The following is a 22,377-nucleotide window of genomic DNA, read 5'->3' as shown; positions in this document are numbered from 1 at the left end:
TCAAATCCTAACTTGGTCACTAACTAGCTAAGTGACTCAGTGAAATTTGTTGAGCGGTCAGAGCCTCAGTTTCCTTACCTGAAAAATGGGAACAATCATAGTATCTGCCTCATAGGGATGAAATAAGGGTTGAGAGGATCATGTGAGTAAAGTGTTTCACATGGTTCCAGACCCTACCTCTGACTGTACTATTTCATCAATGTCACCTCTGATGAGCTTTGATGAGTCACTAATGAAATCTGTAAATTTAAATATCTGTTGTTGTTTTTTAAAGATTTTATTCCTTTATTTAGAGAGAGACAGAGAGTGTGTGTGCACGCACATGAGTAGGGGAGGGACAGAGGGAGAGAATCTCAAGCAGACTCTCCACTGAACATGGAGCACCATACGGGGCTCGATCTCACAACCCTGAGATCATGACCTGAGTGGAAATCGAGAGTCAGATGCTTAACTGACTGAGCCACCCAGGCGCCCCTTAAATATCTGTTTTTCTGATAACACAAATTACCAGCTAGGGATCTTTCCATTGCAGTTAAAAATCATTGTGTTTTCAATTCACTGTTCTTAGTTGTTATCAGTATTCAAACTCTAGACACCTGTATTGTGATACTTTATATGTAAATTCATTGTTTTGCTAAAAATGTTATGAGTGAGCATTTTCATGTTATGAGGTCTTTCTTTGCTTGCTTGTTTTAACCCTGTAACTAAAGGAACAAATCGAACCCGTTCATTAATGCACCATTAAGACTTTGTGCCAATTTTTAGGCCACCATATGAAACTGAAAAAGCTCTTGAACAAACATGAATGAATGCATTGGGTGTTTATATGCCAAGAAATGTAAGGCACTCTAGTTGTCTGGGCTACTTCTCTTTCTGTGCAAGGATAAGAACCACAAGAAATTAACAAATTTGTTTGAAATGTTGCTTTTTTTTTTTTTTTCCACAGCTCTTGTAGTGAGATTCCTGACCAAACGGTTCATCTGGGAATATGATCCCACTCTCGGTAGGTCAAATTTTGTTTCCTCCTTTCCAGTGAGAGTTTATGAGCCAAAAGAGGCAATGACTTTTTCTGTTGCAACATTTTGAAGCCCCTACCAGCTGTTTGGGAAGTATCTCATCAAATCAGGCAAAGAAGTCCTTCAAGAAGCTGGACATGTATCTCAGACTGTCTGTGCTTGGAACTGCACAGGATTTTCATACATAGAAGAAGACCAGAGCCAGGAAGGAAGTGGGTACAACACGATGCCCTCACATCAGAAAAGGTAGCATCATTCTAGTGGGAGAAGGAAGACACAGTGGCCAAGGCTAACCTGGTTTGGAAAAAACTGGCACACTGAGGGGAGTATCACAAGAAAATAAACCTTCCGAACACTGATTCGGGGAAAATATAAAAATAAACTCTATTTCTGTCCAAAGAATTTGATTAAAGTCTATTTTAAAAAGAAAAAAAGAGGGGTGCCTGGGTGGCTCAGTGGGTTAAGCCTCTGCCTTTGGCTCAGGTCATGATCCCAGGGTCCTGGGCTCAAGCCCCGCATTGGGCTCTCTGCTCAGCAGGGAGCCTGCTTCCTCCTCTCTCTCTGCCTGCCTCTCTGCCTGTTTGTGATCTCTGCCTGTCAAATAAATAAATAAAATCTTAAAAAAATTTTAAAAAAGAAAAAAAGAGGCAACAAAAATTGGTGTCTGTAGAGCTTGAAAGCAGCATAGCATTGTATGAAGCAATCATCAGGTTTTTTAAATAGTCAAAACAGAGTGCTTATTAGATAGCTGCTTAGTCCTCATTCTCAAAACAATGTTGACAATCCAAGGGTTCTAGTTTAAGCTTCAGATTTTATTCCAAATTAATCCTTTGAGTTTTTGTTCTTTATGCTTCAGGGACCCCGGCTGGGTCTGTAAAGGGCAACAACTTTGAATCCAGAGGAGGCTGGAGAAACATGCGTCCTTCGTTTCATTACCAGGCCCAGAGTCCAGGTTGAGCTGGCCTTACTCAGAAGAGTGAAAAGGGCAAAGATTATTCCTTTTTTTTTTTTTTTAATTTCATTCTGTTTGGTTTAGTTATGACTCCAAGCTTACATACTTTAGGTTAAAAGGGAGATTTCTTCCCCTTTTTGCCTCCTTTCATTGCTTTTATTCATTCAGTCAACAAATATTCTCAAATGCCTCCTATGTGTCAGATCATTGCAGGTGCTGAGGATAAACCAACAGACAGAAAGAAAAAGCCTCTGGTTCTTTTGAGCTAACAGTTTAGTAAAGACAGAAGAGTCAATAAACAAAGAGAGGTCAGATAGTGATAAGTACTATGACAGACATGAATGCAGAGCTACCTTAGAGTTTATTTAATTTATAACTTTTTAATCTGGGACTTCTTTTTGTGAAAGTGCAGACCGAAGATCCAACAGTGTTTCCAAATAGTTGCCAAATTGTCCTGCTATTATTTACTAAATAGTCCCCACTTTGCCGAGGCTACTGCCAAAGCTGTTTTTTGTTTGCTTATTTGTTTGTTTGTTTTTAATACATTGAATCATTTACCCTCGGATATGGCTCTAGATTTGCCTTTTATATCCACCCCCAGTACCACATTCTTCTGATAATTGAGCTCTGTGGAACATTTTGACACACAGTAGAGAAAGTCCTTTTTCTCTAACTTTCTGCACAATTATCTTGGCTAGGATTTCTAGTTTATCCTTCCAAGCCAATTATTAAAACTCTATCACAACATGACATGATTTTGATTGGAATTGCATTAAAACTATAAATTACTTTAAGAAGACTCACATCTTTACACTACTCAGTTTTTTTTTCAAATCTAATAACATGCCTCTACATTTATTAATCTTTACTTATCTGTTTTTGCTTTTATTTTTTTAAAGACTTTATTTATTTATTTGACAGAAAGAAAGAGAAAGATTACAAGCAGGGGAAGGGCAGAGGGAGAGGGAGAAGCAGGCTCCCTGCTGAGCAGGGAGCTCTATGTGAGGCTTGATCCCAGGACCCTGGGATCATGATCTAACTGAAGGCAGATGCTCAACCGACTGAGCCACCTAGGCACCCCTGTTTTTGCTTTTAAATAGTTTTCAACATTAACAATTTTTAACATTTTTAACATAGCCACAATCTAATCTTAAAATGACGTATTTGGATCAAAATGCACCTGGTTTTAAAAAATCATTTGCTATCTATTGTTTGCTTCACATAAATAAATACTCTCCTCTTATATTTTCATTACTTATCTAAGCTTTACAAAGTTCCTGAGAATCTTAATGCTTTATGGGAGTTCAGTAGAAAAATCCTGATTTTTACTTAGCAATCCCAGTATATCTCAACAAAAGAAGAAGCTTATAAAAAATGATCTTTTTTTTTTTTTACCTTTCTGAACGTGTTCCAGTAACCAGTGTTACTATTTTAAATCAGTTTTAGCTGAACCATTGTCATTGTCCCTTTTGTTTTATTCCTTCTGAAAAACAACTGCTGTTAATAGAAATCTGCCCGCATCAGTTATTTATAATACAGGCTTCCTTCACTAAGAACAATGAAAGTTTATTGAGTGACCTTGTACCGTACTGCTTAAAAAGGATTACTGCTGCTAAGCAACAAGAGCGTTGATCAGGTGTATGACTCACTTCCAGGTGAGGGTTTCATTAACTCACCCTGGAAACTGGGGTGTGTGTGTGTGTGTGTGTGTGTGTGTGTGTGTGTGCTGAAAGTCACCAATATTCTAGCCTACAGGAGTTCCCCATCTATTTGACTCAAGATGAATCAAGATTTCCGGGGCTTGACTTCATACTACCATAACGTTTCAAAACCACCACTGAAAGGGAAAGCTCCCATTAAAAAGCTAAGTGGCATATTTGCAAAAGCCAGTCTTGAATTCTGAATTCAGAGCCTTCCTCAAAAACATACTATAACACTGTATGCTAATTATACTCCAATAAAAGAAAGGAAGGGAAAAAATTTTCTTAATAGTGCAGTGTTGTCAACTTGTGACAGAATTATTGCTCCTTGAGAAGCTGAAGACTATGAACACCATTTAATGTTTCAAAATTGGGATATCTACTGCTCTGAGGTAAATCTGTGAAGGAAGTTTGCTACTATGATAGTGAATGATTCCCAAACTCTTTGTTTTGGTGGGTTTTGCTCTTTTTTTTTTTTTCTCATGGAGAAGCATTATTTTAGGAACTACCATTAGAGATGCAAGCACGGGTAAGAGAGAGTGTGAGAGGGAACAAAACCCAAGGTCTATTTGCATTTGGGTTTCATAGAAAAAGCAAATATTTTGCACATCCACATGGTTTGAAGGCTATAAGCTAAGAAAAAAACATTCAATTCTTTACACTGGGCAATTTTAGTTTTCCTTACATTTTTCTCATTTCACTATGGACCAGTGAAATGGTAGTCAGAGACCAGAGGTGGTGTCCGAGTAGCATTTGAAAACCAGAAGTGAAGCCTGTGAGGTTTAGGGCTCACACCATCTGAACAAGAACCCCCTGATGGTGGTGAGGGTAACATTCTCGTTGTAGAACAACAGGGTCCATGTTCTGATTAGATCCCCAAGAACTGAATCCCTACTTCTGAGAGTCCTATTCTCCTTAGAGAGTGTTGATCATGGCAGAGAATAGGGACAAAGGCTTAGATGGTGCTAGTTGTGTGTACGTGTGTGTGAGAGAGAGAGAGAGAGAGAGAAAGAGAGATGGGTGTTTGGGGAAGAAGAGAGAGACCGCATGTCAGCACTTACCACTACTACCACTATATTGGAAGCACCATACTCTGTGTTTGAATGGATAATGGAGTCTCTGTCTCATGAATAAAGACTCAGACAGGAACGAGGATAGAAACTGGGAGACAGATCCACTGGCACTTGGGCTTTTTGATTTGCTCTTCCTTCCTGTATAACAGTATCCTCTGTTTGGAAAGAAAGGCTTATACAAGAGAGAGACACACCCAGAATAAATTCTCTGAACTCGAGACTAAAGCAGAAGTGCTTAGCCAACTCATGGAACCAATCAATATCGGCACAGCAAGGAACATTGAGATCGTCCTTTGACGAATAAGGAAATAAGTCCAGCAAAGTAAATTTATTCAAGACTATGTGGCTGGTTTGTGTTTAGACCAGTAATAGAACTCAAGTCAGTACAATTTTCACTGTAGCATAAATCAGCATTACTAACCGCTGTTACTGTACCGGCTAAATGTCCATATTAATGTGTTGAAATTTGCAAAAAAGCTAAGTCAATAAAAGGATTAGCCATCTACAACATCCCTTTGAGCATCAACTTCTCTTAGCATATACAAAATCTGCTACTACTTATAAAAATATTACTGAATGCAAGTTTTAAATCACGTATTGCTCATACACAGTGAAATTCGGCCTATTTTTATTTTTTTTAAGATTTTATTGATTTATTTGACAGTGTGATAGCGAGAGCAGGAACACAAGCAGGGAGAGTGGGAGAAGGAGAGAAGCAGGCCTCCTGCGGAGTGGGGAGCTTGATGCGGGCTCGATCCCAGGACCCTGGGATCATGACCTGAGCCGAAGGGAGACACTTTAATGACTAAGCCACCTAGGCTCCCTAGTTCGAATTTTAAAATGTACCAAATTCCATCTTGAAACTTATATTGGTCTTATAGTATATATTATTTTATTTCATTCAGACATATGCCTTAAACAATCACCCCTCTTCCCTTTAAGAAGAAAAAAAAAAAAGACTCCGAATTTTCATTTCAGGTTAGTAGGAACAAACTAAAATGTGTGTCCACTCTCCACACACATACACATTTTCTCTTATGTTTTGGAATAAATAGTAGGGTTTAATTCCAAAAAGTGCTTAGTACATTTTTTCAAATTAGCTTCGTTAAAGTTAGCACACGGAGGCACAACATTTTGCCTGTGTGGGCTGTATACTTCCACTGTTGACGTGAAGATATGGGTTTCTAATGAGAGAGAAGAGGCTTAAAGAGAAAAGGCTCAAAATGGCATGAAACCAGTACTCGGCTTCGATGAAATCACTGCTGCTCCCCGCTGCTATGTCTGTGGCAGACATTCCCTCATTTCCTGCATTCCTTCATTTTCGTTTCAGTTAACAAACAGCCAGAGAATCACACAACTTCATACAATTTTCATTATATTTTATTTCCCCCCTACTGTGGCCTTCTGTGGTTGAAATACATACCCTATTTATCATGGAAGCAACAGAGAAAAATGTCCCTGTCTGTCAGACAACTTTTGGTGTAAAGAGATGGAAGAGATCCCAGAACTCTGTTTTCCAGGCCCCAGGGCTGATGCCAGCCCCTTTAAAAAGGAAGGTAGTGCAAAGGCCACCACAGAACGGGAGTGGAAGAAACAGAAACGGCATGGATCCTAGCTTGCCTGCTGCTTCTGGGCCTCTCTCCTCCTCAGGCTGGAGGACTGAAGATGCAAAAAGAAATAATTGAGAGAACATTTAGAGATATTTAGAGATAAGAAGTTGCTATATATCGTACTTTAGAGTGAAATTACACAAAATAATCATCTCCCCTTTAACATTAAAAGTAGAGGGATAGAATGTTCTAGAATTGAGAATCATTGTACATACCACATACGGATTACCTATTCTAACAGAATGACAGCACTGCAAAAATATGTTTATTAAAATATATTGAACATAACTTCCTTTTTAAATTTTGCTGTTCAGAGAAGACTTCAGCCGTGCGCCATGCCTGTGGCAATGATCGTGACACAGCTTATAGCAGGTAGAAGGCTAGGTTATGCTAGTTAGTTAAGCCTCCTTTCTGTAGTTTGTATTTTAGGTAGGAGATTATATTTGTAGCAGAGTAACAAAAAACTGTGGTTAAAAAAAAGAACTGTAAAATAGTTGGTGAGATAAAGAAATGAAAGCATAATGAACAAATAAATAAAAGGACTGACTTACTGGTCACCCTGTTGAGACAAACTTGCAGGTTTGTTTGGATGGTTGGTTGGTTGGTTGGGATTTGGGTAGTTTAGGTGTAAAGAATTAAGTGAATCATGTTAATCTATCCACGGTACCATTCATGTGCTTATGAATCCTTTATATAATTTTTATTACATTTCTATTATTTCGCACACTTATTTCTTTTATATTATATATTTCTATTATTATTATCTATATTATTTATGATTTCACTTTATTTTTCCTGCATCCCCCATTGTGACACCATTGGCCTCCTCTTTCCCATAGGTATATAATCTAATATGTTTGATTCTTAGCATAGTGGTATAAGCCTCATTCCAAAGTCAATCTTCCTTAGATCCAATGTCAACTCTACCACTTACCACTTACTCTGTTTGAGCTTCGGCAAGTTATTAAATGTTGTTGTGCCTCCATATCTTTGTGTAACAGGGAGATAATACTAATACCTACTGCAGAGATATTTGTGAAGATTAAATGAATTAATATGAGTAAAGAATTTAGAACAATTCTTGTTCAAATAGTAAGCAGTATATACTAGGTATTACATATTTTTTGAAAAGGGTGTTTTTCTGTGTATCCATAAACCTTAAACTTATATAAATTTCCTTATGCTATAGATCTTCCTATAAAGGTAATCATGTGATTTTTTTTCTTTAGCACTTTTTTCTCATTCAGTGCTTTACTGTGTTAAGCTTCATTGATAGCAACAATATCCAAATTATAGAAAAGCCCAAGTGTCCGACGAATGGATAAAGAGGTGGTGTGTACGTATATGTAATGGAATATTACTCAGCCATAAATAAGAATGAAATATTACCATTTGCAATGATGTGGGTGGAGCTAGAAAGTATTATGTTAAACAAAATCAGTCAGTCAGAGAAAGACAAATACCATATGATTTCACTCATAGGTGGAATTTAAGAAACAAAACAAATGATCATAAGGGGTTAAAAAAAAGAGAGGAAAACCAAGGAACAGACTCTTAACTATAGAGAACAAACTGATGGTTACCAGAGAGGAGGTGCGGGGGGTGGATGGGGGAAATAGGTCATGGGTATTAAGGAGGGCACTTATGGTGAACACCAGGTACATAACTAACTGGAATTTAAATAAAAATTTTTAAAAATGCATTGACAGACTTTAAACACTCTTTATATTTCTGAAAAAACTTCAACTGATCATGATGTACTTTTCTTTTTACACTAATTGAATTCACCTGGATAATATTTTATTTAGGATTTATGAGTCTATGTTCAAGAATAAAGTGAGCCTATAATTTTCTTGTCCTTTTCTTCTTACTACTCTTATACTACTTCTTATTAGAGTCACATAATGCCCCACAAAAGGAATTGGATGATTATCCTTTTTCTACTTTCTAGAATAACTTGTTTAGTGTTTATAGAAACCTTCTTTAAAACCAATCGGATGTGGTTGCTTTTTATGATCAGAAGGGATCAACAATTAACATCTAAGTTGCTTACCAGTTACTGACCAGGTTAAGTGTTCCAGTTCTCATTGCACCTGTCCGTACATGTTTCAATATCAGAATTTATCAGGGTTTGAAATTTGTTGGTATATAGCTCATAATATTTTATTTTCATTTCATCAGAATATGTAGTTATTTCTTCTTTTATGCTAAATTGTGCTTGATTGCTCCTTCTCTTTTAATTTATGAGTCAGTATTGCCAGATTTTTTTATTTCTACTCCCACCTTTTTTATTTTTAAATCCCTTCAAACCCCATGCTTTGGTTCTGTTAACCTTGTGTCATTCTTTCTTTTGTGGTTTTCTCTTTTACTTCTTTCCTCGTATCTTTTTGGATTTATTCTATGCTCCTTTTCTGATTTGTTAAGTTGAATACTTAAGTCACTTCTCCTTTTGCTTTCTTATGACGTCATCTTCAGGAGTAGGACAACTACATTAGCTCACTCAAATCTGCCTCTTGTCTCTCCCCACCCTGCCCACCCTAATGTATTGGTATCATCTAGAATTGTAATTCTCAATTGCTTTTGATGTGGTTTGATTGCTTTGTTTTACACCACTGGGATCTCGAATCCAGTTTTGCTGGTGAGAAGTCTAATGTCAGTCTGAGTCATGTCCTTCTGTAGGTGATGTGCTTCTTTTTGTATATCCATTAAAATTTTTCTTTATCATTGATATCCGTAAATTTTGCTGTGATTGTTTTATATATGGGATTTTCTTTGTGTGTCCTTTAAGTCCTTATTTTTTTTTTAACAATGGTGCATCTTTTTTTAAAGGATTTTATTTATTTATTTGACACAGAGAGAGAGAGAGTAAGAACAAGCAGGGGGAGTGGCAGACAGGGGAGAAGCAAGCTCCCTGCTAAGCAGGGAGCCCAGTGTGGGGCTCAATCCTGGGACCCTGGGATCATGACCTGAGCCAAAGGCAAAGGCTTAACTGACTGAGCCACCCAGGCACTCACATCCTTTTGATCTGAACTGTTCCAAGACCTTTCATCCTGGGAAATTCTCAGTTTTTTCACCCTCAAGTATTTTCAGCCCTTATGTACTTTATTGTCTTTAAAGCTCATTGTATAAGAGATAATAACATGTCCATTTCTATTATCCATCTCTCTTACATTTTACTTTTTACAGTTTTTTTATCATGTACTGATGCCCTCTGGAAGAGCTCCTCAACCCGACCTTCATCAGCTCTGTCAATCACTTATTGAGCTTGGCATTTCAGCTGTTCTGGTTTTCATACAGAGCAACACCAGTTCATATTTATCTTAACGTCTGGTTTCCATTTCATGTGGTGAAAGGCACACTCAGACCACCCAAAGTTCTTGCATCTACTGACTTCTCACCCCCATAGAGCTTGGGGGCCACCCTGATATTAACCTACCAGCCTACAGCTGGTACTGAGTGGTTGTCATTTTTCTACCCTGAAGAGAGAACATGAGCAGGAGAATTCTGCTTTGTTTCCTCTCCCGCCATGTGCCCCAGCCCTCCTCTGCTTCCCACACATCCCCCAAACATGGGACCCAATGGCCTTCTACCACCACGAGGGTCTCTCATAGCTTTACATGCTCATTTTTTACATGGATGGCTATCCACCTCCTCTAATGTCTAATACATTTCCAGGGTTGAGGTCTTGAAGGAAATGAACGGCTCCTGTTTATATGTCATCTTGTCAGGGACAATCATTAGCAGTGATTTCCTGAAACTGGGTTCTAGGAGTATCAAGGTAGCAAGCGTTTTGTAGGAAGCACTTTCTCAGTCTAGGATGTAGAGACCCTATTTTATACACCAGGAAGCTGGCCTCCTGAAGAATAAAATGAGCAAAGAGACATAGAGATTCTCCCATGTTATGTCCTGAAAGTCTGTGGCTCCCACATGAGGACCCAGACTTCCAGGAGCTCAGAGAGTACAGAGATGGCACATTCTTGCCCGTCCATCCTCTCCTGCTGGGATGCACATTCCTTTATGCGATACAAACAGACATACTTCTGTGACTACTTTGTCATTTAAAGATCAAATTAAACCATGCACTAATTTACTTTTTTACCTTCCTTCTTTGCTCATTCCCTCAGAATCAACCTACCGACACCAAGCAACCATTGATGATGAAGTTGTCACCATGGAGATATTAGATACTGCTGGTCAGGTGAATAAAGGGTTCAGTTAAAATCTTTTCTGGATCAAATAAAAATGAGATGTGTACATGCATACTATGAACAAAATTAAGACACTTTCCTCCAATTAACTAATGATGCCTAAAGACTTTTCTCTTTAATTATCTAGTTATTCATATACTAACATATTTGAAAGAGCTTATGTGTGCATCCTTATATAAATTACTGGGTACTTTGGTGGGGTGGGGGGAATTGATAATACTGTAACATTGACATGACATCATTTAGAATTACCCACATATATTTTGGGGAGATAGCAAGATATTAAGAGGTTCATGGTTAAGTATTCTGAAATGTTCTGATGGAGTTCAGCATTTCTTTTTACTGGGGAAGTTCTCAGAGGCTTACATGCCCATGTAAAAGATGAATCTTTAAGAATTTCAGTATATATTATCTAAACTTATATAATCCCAGAATCATTTTTTAAAGAATGTTGTATTTTATGAATCTTTCCTGTAATATTCTTTCCAGACCTCAACACATCCTATTGAAAATTTGAACCACATAATTGTACAACAAACAATCCATTATAAAGAAAGCTAATATAAGTTTTCCCTGATGGCAGTCAGTTCTGGAATTACAGATAGGTTTGTAGAGAGGCTTAGTTCTCAAGAATAAAATGATCACTAGGAATGAAAGTTAGGGAGCTGAAGGGTTTCATGGTGCTCTATCAGTGACCTATGATCTGAAGAGGACTTTAAGCATTTAACCCAAGAAAGACACTTTTATTTCTCCTCACCACCTCCTTCTAATATGTGCTTTCCCTGGCACACAACCCTGATTCTAGAGAGAGGTGGCAGGGACTTACATGCCCACAAAGGTTATTTGAGCCCATGAAAGTGGTGCATTTTCAAATCTCCTGTGCTACTTTCCTAGGAAAGAATGATCACCTCCTTTGAAAATCACTTCAGATGAGTTTCTATCATTATTGGGACTTTATAACATTCGGGAGGTGTTTAGGAAAAAAAAAAAAAAAAACCCTGGCTTTGAGATGGACTCTCTCTACAGTTTTTCCCTGTTTTTCTGTCCCTGGTACCCAACTATCTAGAATCTAAAGGCAAAAGAGATTAAATCAAAAATGAAATCAAAACCATTCACTAAGCTGTGCCTCTTAATCTGATCTCTGAAGGGTGTTGTGAGGTCTACTTGTCTGTTTCCTACTCACCAATTCTTTGTGATGAAAATCCTTAGAGGCAGTGTGCCCAACTAAGATGATTTCTTTATACTTCTGGTAATTACGGATTTAATGATACAGCAAGAGGAAAATCAGAAGCAGAAAGTTAAAGGTCTATGCAGTTAGAACATTTTTAGTTCCCTGACATATCCTGCTATGAGTAAGTAATACTCCTATTCCAAACTGATTGAGAAAGGAAGCTTCTACAGGCAATCAAGAAATTTTAATGACACTGAATATAAAGAATAGTAATTAAGGACTCATAATTGGCATGAAAAGCATCTATACATTGTGATGACTTCCAACTCCCCAACTGCCATTGTTTCCTTGTCAACAGGAAGATACCATTCAGAGAGAGGGACACATGCGATGGGGGGAAGGCTTTGTGCTGGTCTATGACATTACTGACCGAGGAAGTTTTGAGGAAGTGCTGCCCCTTAAGAACATCCTGGATGAGATCAAAAAGCCCAAGAATGTGACTCTTATCTTGGTTGGAAATAAAGCTGACTTGGACCACTCCAGACAGGTTAGTACTGAAGAAGGGGAGAAGCTGGCCACAGAATTGGCTTGTGCTTTTTATGAGTGTTCTGCCTGCACTGGAGAAGGGAACATCACCGAGATATTCTATGAGCTATGTCGAGAGGTGCGTCGCAGGAGAATGGTCCAGGGCAAGACGAGGCGACGCAGTTCCACCACGCATGTCAAGCAAGCCATTAATAAGATGCTCACCAAAATCAGTAGTTAAGTGGCTCTGTTCTTGCAAAGGCCCCATGGAGGTAGGCCAGGTAATTGGAAACACTTTCTTGCCCTTTCCCCCCTCTTCCCCTGCCCAAAGTAAAAGAAAATACTCCATTCCTTGTACTGACTCTGGGAAATGTCTGGGCTTCCCATTGTTCCCAGGTCTCCCATATGTTGAGAAGTTATAGAGTGTTTTATGCAATTTTAGTGCAGACAGTTTCCCCTTTTCCTGCTTGAATAAGATACACTCTATTGTAGTTTGAACCTGTAATCACCAGAGATTCTGAAATGGCTGGGTTCATATTAAGCTATTTTTAGGCATCCTCACCTTGCTTGAATAGGTTGAAGGCTTTTCTAAGGCATTTTGACATTCCATTCCTTGTCAAAGACTTCAAATGATCCTCTTAAAAGTGGAAAGTATAGAAAATACATTAAAAATCCGGGAAGAGCCGCTGAGATACTGGAGCAGGGAGTAGAGCCCTAGTTCCTCTTTGAAATAAGGATTTTGTTAATTGTCTCAAATTGTCTAGTTTTTCTTTAGCCCTTATTTTGTTCTTAAATTCGAACACATTTTCACAAAGTTTTCCACTGTAGTAGAGTTCCATTTCAATTTGAATGGGCTCTCAATGAGCTCCTGATCACTGTACTCTGATTCTTCTTCTGTGGCTTCAACAAGATTTCATTATAAGAGGCAGAAAGAGGGGCGCCTGGGTGGCTCAGTGGGTTAAAGCCTCTGCCTTCGGCTCAGGTCATGATCCCAGGGTCCTGGAATCGAGCCCCGCATCGGGCTCTCTGCTCAGCGGGGAGCCTGCTTCCCTTCCCCTCTCTCTGCCTGCCTTTCTGCCTAATTGTGATCTCTGTCTGTCAAATGGATAAATGAAATCTTTAAAAAGACTGAACACACTTATCAAGAAAAAAAAAAAAAAAAGAGGCAGAAAGATCCTTCGATTCAAATCCTGCTAGGTCATTTCTCACCAAGCCCAGGGTAATGTAAAGACATTAAGAGACTTTTCACCAAACTCTGACTTCACTGAATGCTAACAGAGGGTTTAGAATTGGAGATGTCTGATTTATTTCTGTCTCTCTGTTTATCATCTTAGCAGAAAGATAACAGTCCCCAAAACAGGAAAATTAAGAATGAAGCTAAACTTCCCTAACATCGGGGAGCCAAGGCTCTAATGCCAGGCACAGTAAGAAAAATTAATCTATGATTCATTAAATTGTCTACCTGACTTCTACTATTTTGGATAAATTAATTCACTTAGAATTCAGAAAAGAATGAGTGATTGACGTTCAGTATCCTTGAATAAATGTGTATAAAACAGATTCCTATATTGTGGAAAGTATATCTGCAACTGATTAAACTTCATGATTTTTTTCCCTATTATGCCCCCATATATCAAGATTTGGGCACTTTATTTTAGAAGAAAATATATATCTTTTACATATGTGTGTATTTATAAATGCATAGATATATGTATAAAAATTTGTAAGAGCTGGAAGCTTTAATTCACCAATGCATTTGGACAACTTGGTGTAACTATTTTATGTGATATAATAAAAAGCATAATTTTCACATTCTGTCACATTTGAGCAGTCTTTCTTGTGATAGCATGAAAAGTTTGTAATTTTAGGAGAAACTTGAGTAGACAATCAAATTGTAGAGTTGACAAAGCAGTGAATGTGATACAAAAAATAAGCTCTTATTCCTAATAGCAGCTATTTCTGTAGCATGCTTAGGTGCTATTTTAGGTACTTCATGTATTATCTCATTGAATCCTCAAATACCCTACACAGGTGATATTGCTATGCTCAAAATTGCAGGGATGAAGATATTGAGCTATAAGGAAAAATGACTGCATAGCTATTTAGTGGGTAGAGCCAGGATTTGAACCCAGAGAGGCAGTGAGACTGTAGAGCTCATACTATTAGTATATATTAGTAGACTGACCTATAGCTCTTGTTCTGGAACTTGTGGGGATGAAGACACAGAAAGGAGAAAATTTAGGGAATATTTGCTTCATTTATGCTTTCATTCATTCATTCGGAGATATTTATATATAAGTTGGGCATCTAACTTAAAACAATTTAGTACATTCGATAGTGTCTTAGCTAAACACTGAACAATACATACAAGTAACCCAGGAAAGAAAGATGGTGAAAATAATCTAGCCAAAAGTAATAGCATGGAACCAAAATATGGAGACATGAAAGGTGATCGTGAATGCAGTAACTAAAAACAGTTGAGAGAGCCATTTATATCATTCTTCAGGACAAAAACAAAACAAAACCAAACCAAAAACAAAACAAAAAAACTGGAAGACAGAGCAGAGGGAAGGTATTAAAAGAAAGGAAAAAATAAGGCACCTGGAAGTAAGAAAAAATGTCAAAAATTCATAAAACTGCAAATTTAGATAACTACCTATTAGAGGACCAAGTAGGTCACCTGGCTGTGATTCATTTTCAGTAATGTCTAGACAGGGTTGGGAAGGGGAAAGCAGAGTAAAATTATTTTCTGAATGTTGCCACCTTCCAGAATCACAGCCTCTTCCACTGTCTCATACCTCTACTTGCAGACAACTTCAGACAATTCTTATAAAGAGCAAGCTCCTAAGGAAGCACAGTGAAAAACCTGGGTGCCATGTCGGGTCAAACACTAAGGAAGGGAAATTCACAGTCAACAACACCAGCAACTTCCCTAGACGTATATGTACAAATCCAGACATGTTAAAAATTCAAAGAACCACTGGCATACGTGCCAACGGATAATTACAGAAGAACATGAGATTGCACAAATATAAATTAGTTATTCCTCTCATGCCCCAGGCTTCTCCACAAATGAAGGTTATAAATAAGTTGGGTTTTTTAATAGAATATTTTAATGGTGGAAACCTGTGTGTTCTTGAATAATAATGGGTTGTTATCACCATACTACCACTACAACATTTGCTGTTCGTAGTTGTTTTTCTTCCAAGATTCAAAAAACTTTATTTCTAAATACTGGGTTTGCATGCCTCACAGCGCTGGGGAGGAACCCATAATTCGGGATCTTTCTTTCAAATAACATGTGTAATACTTACCTGTACATGGATAAACAAAACACTTGATGTTCAAAGGATAGTGCCAAATAAGATTTCTTCTTAAACCAGCTTATGTCCACTTTGAGGATTATAAGGAAGTGACAGTTCATTGGGCCAGATTTAATCAGAGTAATGTTGAATTGAGTTGTTCTGAGCTAAGAAGTTATTGGAGGATTCTGAGGGGGAAAAAAATGACATAAATATATTTTCTCCATAGATTTGAAATGCTATGTTTAGCATACATATATGTCTGCTTTTGAATTGTCCATTTCATTGGTCTGTTTGTCTATTCATGTTCCAGAGGTATGATATTTAAAAATTGAGCCTGATAATATGTTAAAATAGCTCCTATTAGGTGATCAACATTAAGAATAAGTTTTTAGGTTTGGGTATTACTATGCCTTGATACTATACAACTGTTTGTTCCAAAATGGAATTTGAAGGAAAATTTATTGGTTATGCTTAGAAACCAGTGCCCATTTTTTTTTCAGCTTTATTGAGATGCAATTGACATATAACATTGTATAAGTTTAAGGTATACAACACGATGATGTGGTACGTGTATGTATTGTGAAATGATTACCACAATAATGTTCATTAACATATTCATCACCTCACATAATTACCTTTTTTTTTTTTGTGGTGAGAGTATTCAAGATTTACTCTTCAACAACTTTCAAGTATATAATACAGCATTGTTAAGATAGTCATCATGCTGAATATTAGATCCCCAGAACTTACTCATCTTATAATTGGAAGTTTGGAGATTTTCACCAGCATCTCCCCATCTCCCCTAGCCCCCACCTATGATGAACATTACTCTATAATCTGTTTCTACGACTTTTTTTTTAAGTTTTCACATATAAGTGAGGTCATATAACATATGTCTTCTCTATATGACTCATTTAGCCTAATGCCCTCAAAGTCTACCCATGTTGTCACAAAGGACAGGATTTCTTCTTTTTTTCTAGCTAAATAATATTCAAATATGTGGATGTGTGTATCTATCTCACTTTTTAAAATAATCTATGTATTGATTGATGAACACTTGTTTCCACATCTTGGCTATTGTAAATAATGCTGCAATGAACATGGGGGTCCAGCTATCTCCTTGAGATAGTGACTTCATTTCCTTCTGATATATACCCAGAAATAGGATTACTGGATCATTTGGTAGGTCTGTTTGAAATTTATTGAGGAAATTCCCTACTCTTTTCCATATTGGTTGTATCAACTTACATTCCCACCAACACTGCGCTAGGGTTTCTTTCTCCACATCTTCACCAATACTTGTTGTCTCTTGTCTTTTGGACAATACCAGTCCAACAGGTACGAGGTGATATCTCATTGTGGCTTTTATTTGCATTTCCTGATTATTAGTAATGTTGAGGATCTTTTCATGTACCTGTTGCCCATCTGTATGTTTTTTGGAAATTTTTCTATTCAGACTCTTTACACATTTTTTATTTGGATTACTATTTTTCATTATTATTTTTGCTATTGAGTTCTATGAGTTCCTTTTATATATATTGGATGTTAGCACTTTATCTAATGTATAGCTTGCAAATATTTTTTTCCCATTTCATAGGTTGCTTTTTCTTTCTACTGTTTCTTTGGCTGTATAGAAGCTTTTTAGTTTCATGTAGTTCTACTTGATTATTTTTGTTTTTGTTGCTTGTGCTTTTGATGTCATATCCAAAAATTCATTGCCAAGAGCAATGTCAAAGAGTTTTCTCTATATTTTCCTCTAGAAGGTTAATGGTTTCAGGCCTCACATTTAAGTTTTTAATCCACTTCAAGTTATTTTTATGAGTGGTATAAAATAAGGGTTCAATTTCATTCTTTTTTGTGTGAATATCTAGTTTCTCCAATATTATTTATTTTAAAAATTTCTGCATTTAGGGCCCTTTCATGATCTCTAGGGGCCCAGATTGGAATTTATCCTGCCTTTCCTTGTCAGCTCCCTGTGACACAGGTAAGAGGGAGCTTATGCCTAGTATTGGGCCCTTTCAGGACCTCCAGGTATGCAGGTGGGAGTGTCTCTAGCAGGGGCCCAAGGACTGGCTGGGATGGTCTGGACCCCAGTTACAGGGCCACTTCAGAGTTTTCAGTCTGACCAGATTCGGTGGGCTTTACCTCCAGGGGTTCCTAGACCATAGCTGAGAGGGCCTGGAACCTGTTCACAGGGCATGTCAGGGTCCACAGCGGGCACTGAGGTCTGTATGTCTTTACCCAACACACAGGTGTCTGTGACTCCTCCTGGGTCCCTTAGCCTATGGTGCATGTGATAGACTTTAAAACCTAAGGGGGCTGTAGCTGAGTTCTCACAGGTGTGGAGCCTGTTTCTGTGTCTGTAACTGCAGTTGGCAAATCAGCCACTTGGTTGTGAGCCTGTCTTCTCAAAATGGCCGTCCTCAGTCTTAGACTGAACTATGGTTTCAGAATCTCCTACCTGGGTTTCAAAGTTCCCACAAAGGCACTTTTGTCCATGGATAAATGCCAGATTATTGCAGGGAGGATACCTACGAGGGAGGTCTTATTCAGCCATCTTGCTGATGCCACTCCTAAACAAGTTAAGACTACTAGTTATTTGGAAGCTGAGCTTCATTTTCACGACTGAATGAAGCAAGATTTACTTTGCCTCAGTAGGAATAGAATTTTATTTTCAGTGTTAAATTTATAGCATTCATTTTACCATGATGGAGTAACAGATACCAAATTTACCCTTACATAGTAAATAAGTCAAAATAATCAGACAAAATATATAAAACAATGGTTTTCAGATTTTGAACAACAAACACTACAGTGATCCCAGAGAGAAGGGAAAAAAATGAGGTAAACTGAAATCATGCCAGCGTACTGCCAAATGGCAAGTTGCAGGAAGTAGTATATACCCAAACAGAGCCTGGCAGTCTTACTGAGTTGAGGAGACAAAAATCAGTTTGAGGAGGCCAAGCATTTCCCAGCAAACTGGGACTAGGGGAGAACCTCTTCACTCTGAAAAAACATAGCTTCAAACTTTTTGAAGCTGACATCATACTTAATGTTGAAAGAATGAAAGCTTTTCCCCAAGAGAGGGGACAAGGCAAGTATGCATATGCTCAGCATTATACTATAGGTTCTAGATAGTGCAATTTGGTAAGGGAATGGAGAAGTAAATAGCTTTCATTTGCAGATGACATTACCATTTGCATAGAAAATCTTAAGGCATCTACAAATAAATGCAGAGATATGCCATGTCTATGGGTTGGAAGACTCAATATTGTTAAGATGTTAGTTTTCTTTAATTTGATTTACAGATTGAACAAAATGTCAATCACAATTTTTTTTTTAAGATTTTATTTATTTATTTGAGGAAGAGTGAATGAGAAAGAGAGTGTGAGCTGGAGAAGGGGCAGAGGGAGAGGGAGAAGTAGACTCCATGATTCCAAGGTGAAGACCCTGGAATCATGACCTAAACTTAAGGCAGATGCTTAACTGACTAAGCTCCCCAGGCACCTCACCAGTCACAATTTTAGCAGGCTATTTTGTAAGGTAGACAAGCTGAATCTAAAATTCTAATATTGAACCAATATCTAAAGACTTAGAATAATCAAAATAATTTTTGAAAAGAAGGAAAATCTTAAAGAACTTATGTTACCTGATTTTAAATGCTTATTATAAAGCTATACCCATCAAGATAACATATTATTATTGTAAAGATAGACATATAGATCCATGGAACAGAACAGATTGAGCAGAAGTAAACCACCCCATAAGACTGATTGATTTTTGGCAAAAGTACAAAGATAATTCAATTGAAAAAGAATATTGTTTTTGACAAATGATGCTAGAATAATGGCATATCTGTCTGCAAAATACATAAATAAACATCAACCCATACTTTATATTATATACAAAATTTAAATTCTAAATGGATCTTTAACCTAAATAAAAGAACTAACACTATAAAACTTCCAGTAGAAAACATAGAACAGGGGCACCTGGGTGGCTCAGTGGGTTAAGCCTCTGCCTTCAGCTCAGGTCATGATCTTGGGGTCCTGGGATCGAGACCCGCATCAGGCTCTCTGCTCAATGGGGAGCCTGCTTCCCCTCCCCACCGCCTGCCTCTCTGCCTCCTTGTGAGCTCTCTCTGTGTCAAATAAATAAATAATAATAATTTTAAAAAGAAAGAAAACACAGAAGAAAATTTTTGTGACCCTGATTTAGGCAAGGATCTCTTAGAGCACAAAAGCACAAATAAAAACAAAATTAAAAAGTTATTATTTTGAGAAACTTTAAGGAAATGCAACAGCAAGTCAGGTAAGAAGAAAAATATGGGAAATACATATCTCACCAAAGATGTATATCCAGAATATATGAAGAACTCTCAGAACTCAATAATAAGACAGACATTCTGGTTAAAATATTGGTTAAAGGTTTTGAATAGATAATTCACCAAAGAAGATATACAAATGGCAAACAGTTATATGAAAAGACATTCAACATCATCAGACATTAGGGAAATACAAGTTAAGGACACTCCATTACCTGTACACACCCACTAGAAAGGTTAAAATTTAAAAAAAAGACTGATGATACACATATTGGTCGGAATGTCTACATTCTGGAACTCTCGTACATCATCAGTGGGGATGAAGACGGTCCAGCCAATCTGGAGAACAGGCTGACAGTTATTATAAATTTTAACATGTATTTACTCAGCAATCCTTTCCTATGTCCCAAGATAAATAAAAATCTATGTCTACATAAAGACCTGTCTGCTAACATTTACAGCAGCTTTATTCATAATGGCCCCCCTCAAAAAAAAATAAAAAAACCACAAGCTGGGCAACAAGTCCACTTTCTATCTGCGAGTGAATGAATACACAAACTGTGGTGTATCTACACCGTGAAATGCCATTCAACACTGACCACAGCAAACTACTGCATGACACTCAAAGCATTATGCTAAGTAAAAGAAGCCAGACACAAGATACTGCATATAGTAATAGTCCATCTATACAAAATTCTAGAAAAGGAAAACAATAGTAAAAGCAGATCTGTGGTCACCAGAGTCTGAAGGTAACAGGAAGAGAGCACTGAGGGACTCAAGGGAACTTTCTGACGTGATAGAAGTATGTTCTATTATAAATGTAGCAGTAGTTATAGGACTTTATACACTTTTAAAACTCATCAATTTGTAAATGTGGAATTGGTTAATTTATTGTATACAAATTATATCTCAAAAATTTAGAAAAAGAAACTTGTCTCATTTGGGAATTCACCAAGTGGATCAAGTCAAAGAACACCTTCCTGAAGTCTATTTAAATTAAATGTTCAATATCTCAGAATAGGCTTTTAATTTACATCTTTTCCACTCCTAAGAAATGGTCAATATTTTATTTTTAAAATAATAGTTTCATTTAAATTCTACATACTCCTATACCATTTCAGCCTCCTTGGCTGAATAACTCCAGTCAACAGAGGCCCATTGCAAGTGAATGTTCCATTCTATTCTAGTGAATCAAAACATCATTTCATTTTTTCCTTAGGAGCCTGTGAAGGAGTGTTTGGGTTTCCTGAGTTTGAGAGAGTACATATGTGCATATGTCTGTCTCTTCCTGACATTTTTTATGAGAGAAGAAAATTATTTAGTTATTTTATGAAGGGGTAGTTTTAAGAATAAAAACCTCACTATTTAGTAACCTACGGGTGTGTTTGACAATACTTCTTGACACCCTTTTATGATTTATGAGATCCAATAAACATTGTCATAAAATACATGTGTTCTGTCATTCTTCTCTTCTCCTCACTGTTTGGGAGAGCAAGGGACTTACTGTGAGAAGCAAGGTATTGAAATAAATAAAGGATATTGATTGCTTTTATTCCCTGAGCTTCTGAGTCAATCTATACCCTGGTAGTGTCCAAATTACAATTTTTGTTCCTAACGTTTGCTTGTAAATTGGCTTTTTGGAATGCTGGATGCAATTTCCCTGGAAAGCCAAGTTATAAATCATATTTAGGTTCCCCAGCTAGTCCATAGCAGCCTGCTTAACCCATAACAGCACTTTTCTTGGTGAGAAATACATTAAACGTAACATTTCAAAAAGTAAAAATACCTTTCAGAATCCCTCACTTCTCCTGCTGCCTTCCCACACATTATGGTCCTCCTCTCCACCTCTCTCCACCATCTTGAACCTTTGACTATATACCTTCTTTGGGGAGTGGGGCAAATTAGGAATTCTTTAAAAAGGGTGATTGATAACACAAGCACGCCTAACTGGTAATATTTCAAATCACCTAGAAAATTGAATGAAAATAATTTATGTAGAAGAGGGGAAGGCTTTTTTAGAAAAGAAGCATGCATATAAAGAAGTAAGTACAATTTGTAAGGGATGAGCTTCTATAAACTGCTTGTAAACCCACAACAGACAAAAGGGGTTTGGGGATTATCTAATCCAATAGGATGTCCCAAAGTAACTTTCTTGAATCTATAGAATGCTACCAGTTATCATTTAAAAATAAGAGGGTTGTTTCAGATTAATTTGTGGATTCACATGAGAGAGGTAGCTTTCATTAACCTGGTGACTTAGTTGAGCTTTTATTATGCTAACGAATCAGTAAGTGGGGCACAGTGTTGCTTAAACTCACTTGGCTATGGTGATATGCCTCACAGGACTAATGAATTATACTTTTAGAAAATAATGTTTTAATCTTCAAACAACCTCTTCTATATCGTTAAGGCTGTCCACCAGTAACAGGGAGAGTTCTACAATCTTCGGGAGGGTTCTTTTGTAGGATATGCTATCCCTTTAGAGCCGTGTGT

At 37.4% G+C, this 22,377-nt stretch overlaps 1 protein-coding gene across 1 annotated transcript in view; it reads left to right on the top strand.

Annotated features, from left to right (window-relative positions):
- RERG (RAS like estrogen regulated growth inhibitor) overlaps positions 1–14,071 on the top strand; it is a 118,107-nt gene extending 104,036 nt beyond the window's left edge. The window contains exons 3-5 of the mRNA XM_080811798.1: positions 947–1,003; positions 10,476–10,549; positions 12,089–14,071. Of these exons, the coding sequence (XP_080667924.1) occupies positions 947–1,003; positions 10,476–10,549; positions 12,089–12,496 (539 nt within the window). The 3' untranslated portion in view covers positions 12,497–14,071. The remainder of the gene's footprint in view (positions 1–946; positions 1,004–10,475; positions 10,550–12,088) is intronic.
- The last annotated feature ends 8,306 nt before the right edge of the window (positions 14,072–22,377 follow it).

This window comes from Martes martes (assembly GCF_963455335.1).
Source record: "Martes martes genome assembly, chromosome: 8".
Classification (NCBI taxonomy): Eukaryota; Metazoa; Chordata; class Mammalia; order Carnivora; family Mustelidae; genus Martes; species Martes martes.
Note: the sequence above shows the minus strand (reverse complement) of the source record. Positions and strands in the feature narration are given on the sequence as shown.